The sequence below is a fragment of the Strix uralensis genome, chromosome 3 (assembly GCF_047716275.1).
Source record: "Strix uralensis isolate ZFMK-TIS-50842 chromosome 3, bStrUra1, whole genome shotgun sequence".
NCBI lineage: Eukaryota > Metazoa > Chordata > Aves > Strigiformes > Strigidae > Strix > Strix uralensis.
In genome coordinates, this window is record NC_133974.1 from 21,317,078 (window position 1) to 21,327,114 (window position 10,037).

Here is a 10,037-nt window from a genome sequence, read left to right on the forward strand (position 1 = left end):
GCCTGTAGCGCTGCTGGGGGTTGTTGTGGCCCAAGTGCAGCACCCGGCATTTGGCCTTATTGAAACTCATACAGTTGGCCTTAGCCCATCGCTCCAGCCTGTGCAGGTCTCTCTACAGAGCCTCCCGACCTTCGAGCAGATCAACACTCCCACCCAACTTGGTGTCATCTGCAAACTTACTGAGGGTGCACTCGATCCCCTCATCTAGATCATCAATAAAGATGTTAAACAGGAGTGGCCCCAAAACCGAGCCCTGGGGGACACCACTCGTGATCAGCCGCCAACTGGATTTAAGTCCGTTCACCACAACTCTTTGGGCCCGGCCATCCAGCCAGTTTTTTACCCAGCAAAGCGTGTGATCATCCAAGCCTCGGGCAGCCAGTTTCGCCAGGAGAATGCTGTGGGAAATGGTGTCAAAGGCCTTACTAATGTCAAGGTAAACTACATCCACAGCCTTTCCCTCATCCAGTAAGCAGGTCGCCCTGTCATAGAAGGAGATCAGGTTTGTCAAGCAGGACCTGCCTTTCATAAACCCATGCTGACTGGGCCTAATCATCTGCTTGTCCCGCATGTGTTGTGTGATGGTACTCAGGATGAGCTGCTCCATCAGCTTCCAGGGCACCGAAGTCAAGCTGACAGGCCTGTAATTTCCTGGATCATCCTTCCAACCCTTCTTATAGATGGGCGTCACATTGGCCAATTTCCAATTTGTTGGGACCTCCCCAGTCAGCCAGGACTGCTGGTAAATGATGGAAAGCGGCTTGGCGAGCACCCCAGCCAGCTCCTTCAGCACCCTCGGATGTATCCAATCCGGTCCCATAGACTTGTGTGTGTCTATGTGATGCAGCAGGTCACTGACTATCTGCTCCTGGATTGCGGGGGAGTCGTTCTCCCAGTCTCTGTCTTCTGGCTGAGGGGGCTGGATTCCCTCAATACAACTAGTCTTGTATTAAAGACTGAGGGAAAGAAGGCATTAAGCACCTCAGCCTTTTCCTCATCACTTGTTACCATGTTTCCTCCTGCATCTGGCAGAGGATGGAGACTCTCCCTGGTCTTTCTTTTGCTACTGACATTCTTATAGAAACATTTCATGTTGTTCTTGATTGCTGAAGCCAGATTAATTTCCAGCTGGGCTTTAGACCTCCTGATTTCTGCCCTGCATAGCCTCACAGCCTCTTTGCAATCACTGTGAGTGGCTAGCCCCTTCTTCCAAAGGCTGTAAACTCTCCTTTTCTCCCTGAGTTCCAGTCAAAGCTCCCTGTTCAGTCAGGGTGGTCTTCTCTGTCGCCAGCTTCTTACAGCACCTGGGGACCGCCTGTTCCTGAGCCCTTAAGATTTCCTTCTTAAAGAGTGCCCAGCCTTCCTGGACCCCTATACACTTCAGGATCATCTCCCAAGGGATCCTTTCAAACAGGTGCCTAAACAAGACAAAGTCAGCCCTTTGGAAGTCCAGGATGGCAGTTCTGCTTAGCCTTCTCCTGGCCTCTCTAAGAATAGAGAACTCTATTATTTCTTGATCGCTGTGCCCTAGTCGTCCTCCAACCGCCACATCATCCACCAGTCCTTCTCTGTTCACAAAGAGGAGATCCAGCAGGGCACCTTCTCTGGTTGATTGTCTCACCAGCTGCGTCAGGAAGTTGTCTCCCACACATTTCAGGAATCTCCAGGACTGGTCCTGCTCTGCTGTGTTGTATTTCCAGCAGATGTCTGGGAAGTTAAAGTCTCCCACAAGAACAAGGGCAAGCAATTGTGAGATTTCTCCTAAATGCCTATAGTATATTTCACCCACCTCTCCATCCTGGGTGGGTGGCCTGTAGTAGACTCCTACTACAACATCTGCCCTGTTGGCCTTCCCCCTGATTCTAACGCAAAGACACTCCACCCTGTGTTCACTACACTTGTACTCAAAGCAATCATAACAGTCCCTAACATACAGAGCCACCCCACCACCTCTCCTTCCTTGTCTATCCCTTCTAAAGAGCTTGTAGCCATCAATTGGCACACTCCAGTCATGGCAGACATCCCACTATGTTTCTGTAATAGCCACGACATCATAATTTTCCTGTTTCATCACGGCTTCAAGCTCCTCCTGTATGTTACCCATGCTGTGTGCATTGGTATACATGCACTTTAGATGGGCTGATGTTTTGCCCCCTTCCCCATTCAAATCTAGTTTAAAGCTCTCTCAATGAGCCCAGCTAACTCCTGCCCCAAGATCCTCTTCCCCCTCTGGGACAGGTGCATTCCATCTAATGCCAAAATGTCTGGTGCCCTGTATACCAACCTATGATTGAAAAATCCAAAGCCCTGACAGTAACACCAGTCCTGGAGCCACAAGTTCATCTGTTGAGTTCTCCGGTATTCTTCTTCATCCATCCCCGCAACTGAAGGGATGGAGGAGAACACAATTTGTGCCCCTGACCCCTTAATCAGTTTTCCCAAGGACCTGAAATCTCTCTTCATTGCTGTAGGACTTGTCCTGGTAATGTCGTCACTACCTGCCTGAAAAACCAGGAGAGGGTAGTAGTCCTTGAGTCTCACTAGAGCGGGGAGTTTTGCCATGAGGTCCTTGATGCGGGCCCCAGGGAGGCAGCAGACTTCCCCATGAAGTGGGTCTGGTCTGCATATCGGGCCTTTGACACCCCTCAAAATGGAGTCACCCACTACAATGACTCTTCCGGGGTTCTTTTTACAACTGGTTTCAATACCTGGTCTAGAGTGACCTGGCCTTGATGGACCTTGGTCTTCCTCCTTGTTTGTCTCATTCTCTTCATCCTTCTCTTCTTCATTCAAAAGTTCCAGGGCCCTGAATCTATTGTGAAGGGACAGCATGGAGGGTGATGGAGGTCAGGAGAGGATTTTCCTGCCTCCCTGAGTGGGGACCTGTTTCCAGCCTCCCCCATCTCTTAGGTCCCTTCCTTCTGCCTGGTAGCAAGAGGATGAGGGATTACCTGCCTCGTCTGGAGCCTCCATTTGCTCTTGTTGGTTTAGGGGTGCTAGGGTGTTACTCCACCAATCAATTTCAATCATTTGTTTCTTTAATTAGGCTGAGAAAACCTCTTGTGTTTATATTAGAATTGTACTTACCTTCAATCTGTTAGGGTAAGACCAAACAAGAGTCTAAAAATATGTCTTACCTAAAACTCACTTAAACCAAATATCTAGCTCAAGGGAGGAAGCCCCACATGGCCTACCACCACAGTTCACATCCATCTTATACATAACTAGTTCAGAAGTAATTTTGAGTTATTTGCCAAGTTCTAACAGGAGAAATATACGATCATCTGCAGCTGTGTGTAACACAGGCCTAAGAGACTATCACTTTGCACAGCTTGCCCATTCTGGAGTTATCTTTAGATTCTTCTACACCCTAAACCCCAGAAAAAAAATTCTCAGCAGAATATAAAAAGGAATGTACAGTCAGAATTGAATTGCCTCCCAGGAGTGCCAAGATTCACTAGTTAAGGCTAGTACAAGTTTCAGAATTTGTACTGGTTGTTAGTATAACAAGATTTTCTGGAACTAGAGTTTCCTCTTGCAAGCCAACTACCACTTTCAAAGTATATGTTATAATGCACTTGGTGGTAAATTAGCAACGTATGTGCACATATCACTGGGTAAGTGTCATAAACTCACAGGTGACATATGGCTCTGAGACCCTTATCCAAACTCCCTAGATTCCCATTGGCATTGCCACTGTAACACAAATAGTACATTTTAATGATGATGCCATTGTGTTCCTTCCATGCTATGTTAACACTATTATGAATGTTTATATATTAATGAGAAACATAAACACCTTCTCTTAAAGTCTAACAAAGACATAAGCTAATTGGAATAGCAGGCAGGTACTAGCAAACAGTCATGAGAAGCACTTGGCAAGGGGAGACAATCATGAACAGCACAGAAAACTATGAGGACCGTGCTGGGACACACATGACCTTAAAACCTGGGAAGTAATTTCAGAGAAGTGGCATTTTCCTAGAAAATCCTGATATGTTTTGAAAACTAGAATAATAAAACGATTTCAGCTAATATGTTTAGTGCATTGCCAGTGAATTGCTCCAGCAGTTAAAACACAAACAACAATTCAAGATTTTAAATGATGATATTAAACAGCTGAGGTGAACAAATGTACTTGTCCATTTTAATCACAATTCAAGGTCAAACTGTGATCTCAGAAGAAATCCAGTTATTTTGACTCAGTTTGCAGTTCAGACACCTAGATCATGAATTCAGCAAATGTCAGGTTGGACTATTGTACTTGGAACAACTAAGAGTTTTCCCATTTAAATCTGAAAAACGATCTCTCTTTTCATCTCAGAACTGGCTTTTCAGTCCCAGAGACAGCTCTGAGATAATCTATATTGCACTGTAGTTTCCTTCAATTACTTGTAAGCCAAATAAAATGAATTTTCACAGTATGGTGACCTCCATAACTTCCAGAAGCTCAAATATGTAGTCACATGCATTCCCTTCTTGTTTTTAGCCTTTGTGCTGACCAAAGCTTTAATTTAACTATACAGTATTCTTAAAGTTACAAAGGAAAGGAGCGTTAGTAGCTTTAAACGACATGAAAATGCAAAAATATTTAATTAAGGATTCAAACACAATCACTCCTCAATATAATGATCAGATTAGACAATAGTTCGGTCCTCTGTACTTTGCAGATGGCCAAGAACTAATGTCTGAAAGACAGGCATGTGGTGCATTTACAAGTCTATATTAAAACAGGAAGAAGTCTCTTAATGACATTTATAATTCTCACTGCTCCACTTAATTGGGCCACAATGAATTGAATTATACAAAAGCACACAACAGAAAAACAATTTTCACTTCCGGTAATGATCATTTGTAAATTGAAAGACCAAGTATTTTATAATGGTTAACATAAAAGCAAGTGATAGCCTTATGAGACTCAGACTCCTATTGCAGGTCTCAGATGCTTGTGAGTCTGATTCCACAAAACAGGAAAGCATAGGCCACAACGTTCTGCCTAAGAAAGACCCAATGGTTACCACAATGTCTACCAGATCAAATAATTAACAGCTTTAAATCACTGATCTATTTTGCCACTCCTGCTGTTAAAAGATGGAAGAAAAGGGGAAAGGGAAGAAAGGAGACTGAAGACAAAGAAGGGTAGAGGAAGGTATGAAAGGGGAGTAGAAGAGAAATGACCAGATGACCTCCAGAGGTCCCTTTCAACTCCAGCCATGCTGTGACTGCAGTTCTTATAAAGGCCTTTAAAGGGAACCCAGTAATAGGACTTTTGAATAACACTGCTCTTCAGAGCCTATATATCCACATATACAATATCTTGAAGGAAGCTTAGCAGCCTGGTGATTTATCTGGGGTGAGCAGTTAGTCTCAGTTTCATTCCTAATAGAATTCTAACAATCATCTTTAAGCATTTATCTTTTGGCATCTTTTAGTATTTATCATTTTTAAGACATTGGGCAAATACTGAACAAATAATTGACACAATATCCTATGAGAGAGTTAAACATCAGTATCTTCATTTGGTACAGGAGGCGGCTGAGCCACTGAAAGGTTAAGATCTACCTTTTTAAATCTGAATGCCTCAGGACTGTCATTGAAGTACTAACACTACAAAATGAAAGTGACCTCAGTCTCTACATACTGAGCAGCCACAGTTATTGACAGGTTCTGTCCACATAAACAGTCATCTCTCCCAGAGCTCTGCAAATTGTGACTCATTTTCAAAACACAGAGATAAGTCCTTTAGGAAAGTCTAAGCAAAAAGGTGGTGGTTGCACTCTGTAAAACTTGGCTTATGTGTTCCAAATATTGGAGAGTAATTAGCTTTGTGTAGCACAGAAATGTAGTCAGAGCTACACAGAAAATGGTTGAATTTTTTAGACTCATGGCTGGTCATCTGGAGGCATTTTCATCATTCCTAGAAAAGGATCACTCTCATAACATAACTCAAGCACAAAGGAGCTTTCCCTAAGTTATTCACTACCCAGAGTTCAAGATAAATATTTTATTTCCTTTCCCTTATCATTTCATTACATCTGCTTTAGATGGAAGTGGAAATGTGAGATTCACTTCAACAATCTCATTTAAGATAATAGAGTTTTGACACTGATGCCATAGGACTTGTTCAGATCTCACTTTGCACTAGAAAAAGCATAATTAAAGTTCAAAAATATGAAATGTTTTTTGAGCCACATGTTAATAGAATGTGGTGTGTAACTTAGATCAGAAAAACATTCTTATTTATTTTTGTATTTCTTATTTTTACATTTTAAGAGAGCAACTCATGCAGTGACAATGCACAAGGTTATATCACAAGATGATCATAAATATAATCTATCATTATATGTTTTCTCAAAGAAACAGACTGATCTCAAACTTCTCTCTTGTGAAAGCTCTTTGCTGAATAGATCCTTCACTCTTTTTTTTTTTTTACCTTTTCAGTGTATAATGTGCAGCATAGTCCACCAGATTCGAGCCCTTCTGGATAGCCTCAGTAATGCAGTTATCTTCAGTTTCTTCAAAACAGGGAAAAAAATAAAAAGAAATAAAGATGAATATGCTGTTCAATAACATATTTATTCAAATACTTACATTTATGAAATACACAGGTTTGTAATATTAAGTTATATTTAATTTTTCCCCATTAAATTGATTTCCATATTTTAGTATTCCTGAAACTAATGCTGTGGCTTCTGACCTTTGTGAAAGGTAAAGTAGGGGTAGTAAAGCAATTCTTCCCTAATTTCTAAGTCTTTCCTTCTGTTTCTTCCAGCATAAATCCAGCTGTGCACACGCCATGTAGTACCAAACCTAAAGGTCAGTTGAAATGTGTTGTGTTCTGTGTATGCAGTTATCCTCCTTAGGCTTCATATGTATTTTGCATTAAACTGTCCTTAGATTGATAGGGCAAATCTGAGCCTCCCTCACAGGTAGTATGAGCTGTCCCGAGCTGCATGAAGAATTCAAGTCCATATTCAGGCATAATTAACAAAATTTAAGATGTTCTGGGGTCTGACCAATGCATAAAAGCCCTATTCTCATTTCTTCTCCTGTGTTTGATGGAAAGACATATGTGAACCTAATAATACTTCAACTCTGCTATTTTGCATAGTGCTATCATGGAACACAGATTATTTTTCTTTTGTGCAGATCTAGGTTTATATTAAATGAATCAGTGATATTTAAAATCCAGAGGTTTAATTCCCATCTATATTTTGTGAGATCACCCATTTTCTTAGAAAATGAATCATGAATAATAATAGTTTGTTAACAATTATTTATGTACAATTGCTTATCATTTATGTATGCTGTAATTTTAGGTAACATATTTTAACTGTAGTCCATGTTGTGCTGCTCCTGTGATACAATTTTTGAACAGGGTGCTCAGCTGAAGGGAAGATAATGTGTGATGAGGAGTAATCTTTCCTAGGCAAAACTCTACTTCACTCAACTAAAGATCTTCTCACCCTCTAAGTATAGCAGTAGTGATTTCTCTTTTTCACCTATATATGATAAAATATTCCATGATTCATTTAATGTTATAATTCAGATTTCTGCTACATCTGAAACTGGTTTTTAGTCTATTTTAAAAAGCAACACTGATCTTTATAGGCCATATAAGAGCTAATTTTTTTAGAATTCAGAATTGCATGATTTTTAATTACTTTTAGGAAGTTTACCTCTGAGAAATATATTATGCTCAAAGTATTGCTCATCATGTGGTATTGATTCAGACTCTGATCTAGAAGAGAAGATCGACCTGCTATACCTGAATTCCATTGTGCCTCTTACTTTTCTACTGAGAAGTATGATTTTCGTACCAATGCAGTGTTTTAAAAAATGTGGTTCTTGCAGCAAAATAATAAACATTATTTTGTATTGTTCCCATCAGACTGAAGGACACTTACTATAAAAAAGAATCATATACAGTCCATCTATTCCTTTTATTTACAGTCCACATATAATTAATTTCATATTAACTAACATACAATATAACTTCATTTTAGACCATGTCTTTCCAAACAATTAATATGGAAGCTCCAAGTAGAGGATCCACTACGGAAAATAAGTCTGATCCCCTATTTCACAGTCATGGTCCAAAAAAATTTCCCATCTGAAGTCATGGCTTGGGGGTTGGTTCAGATTTTTTGTTTATTTTGGATATGATTTTATTTTATTTATGATTCTACACCAACTTCAAGTGAAAAATTTTCTAAGGACTTTCCCTTCTGATTCAGATCTACAGCTATATAATTAATTAAGGGAATGTAAAGATTGAAATTCTATTTCTTCATCACCTCTGCCCTACTTTAATGTAAAATCAGCCTCCACAGAAGTCTCTTAAAATTCAGTCTAGTATCTGCTATATTTCTAGTCAACTAGATCTAAGTAATTTAGATTGAACAGATGCAAATAAAATAGCTCTGATGCTTAAAATATCAAGATTATATTGTTTGAACATAGGCACCACTGTAATTTGAGATGCTCTAAAATCTCAAGAGGGTACCCTCTGCCAGCAGAGAACAGACCCACAGAAGATGTGCACCCTTGTGGGCCAGCAGCAGGGTGCCAGGTGGACATGGCAAGTGACTCTAGCCCGGGATGACTAAATGTAGTGATTGGCAGTCTGGGAAAGAAATCCAGCAAGCTGCTTGTAAGCATGTCATCTAACATATAAATGTCACTAAGTAAAATCACTGCTAGTCAAGGAATACATAATTGAGATATATTACACATACAAAGTTTTCCTTTGTGAATTTAAGAAGCTGCATTTTAGAAGAAAACACCCATGGAATAATTTTTGCAGAAGTCAGATATTGTATTTTGCACGTAAAAAGAGATTAAACTAAACTGCCATTGCTAAACTGTCTGCAGTGCCAGTATATTTTCAGCTTAACAGTAATCGCTGACAAATTAAAATTACATGTATTTTTTCTGTTACTTACCAAAGAGGATATCTTTGCCTATCTGAAGGAAAGAAAAGAAAACAGCTGTGAAGGCTGTGGCTGCTGAAATTCCCAAAATAATGAACACTTTCATCTACAAGAAAGAAGAGATAATTGTTGACAAAATACATACCTTCATCTTCTAATTATAAGCCATACTATAAATAATTTCCTGCATATGGTAAATTTTACTTTTAAATTAGATTTGTAGCCACATGTTTGACTATGTTTTTGAAGTTCAAAATATTAATTTTTAGAAATAACTGTACTTAACTTTCTATTTTTTCCTTCCTTATTACTTTTTTTTCTATTTTAAGAAACTTCTAGCACAAAGAGATACATCACTTCATTTCATAACATAATATGTTCTGAAAATATTAGCAGCTCTTATCCCACATATTTGAAATTCAGCAATATTTTACCATTCATGAACTTTTATTTTACCATGAACTTCTCTGTGCACTAACATGATTTGATTGAAAATGCACATAAAATAGTGAAACTGGACAAACTAGTAATAACAGCAGTCAGACTCCTTTATACTTCTATCCATGTATAACTGTGGTATCAAAGCAGCACAATGAATATGTTCACATGGCAAACATGAGTTACATTCTCCATTTCAGTGCACTGCTTCCTGGTAGTTATTGCAGCAGTAAAAATACATAAGCTATCCAAGAGGCAACATTTTTCAAGTGCGTTATGTTGATTTGAAATTGAAAGATTTAAAATATTTTTAGTTCTATATTCTATCAACATAAGAAAACTAATAATTAATAAATCAACTCTAAAAATTCAGGGAAGCAATATTGCCCATAGAAACTCAATGTGAAAACACCCCTTCTTTTTACATTTCATGAATTAATATGATGAATTTCTTCTGGAAAATGGCAAGCAAAAGTTTTATAGTCTGACCTTTTGTCTGTTGAGAAGATTACCTTCCAGTTCTGTACTTTATCGATGCCAGTAACTGTTCTGAAATCTGAAAGTGAAGTACTTTCCAGGGGCCCAGCTTACACTATCAGCTTTATGCACTGGTACTCACTCAAGCTTTAAAGGTGCAAATGATGTCAAAATCTTTTTGGCCACAGT

The 10,037-nt window shown here is 39.3% G+C and overlaps 1 protein-coding gene across 1 annotated transcript in view; it reads right to left on the bottom strand.

Annotated features, from left to right (window-relative positions):
* TPO (thyroid peroxidase) overlaps nucleotides 1-9,039 on the bottom strand; it is a 48,385-nt gene extending 39,346 nt beyond the window's left edge. The window contains 3 exon segments of the mRNA XM_074864580.1: nucleotides 6,434-6,515; nucleotides 8,715-8,765; nucleotides 8,946-9,039. Coding sequence (XP_074720681.1) covers nucleotides 6,434-6,515; nucleotides 8,715-8,765; nucleotides 8,946-9,039 — 227 coding nt within the window.
* Between the last annotated feature and the right edge of the window lie 998 nt (nucleotides 9,040-10,037).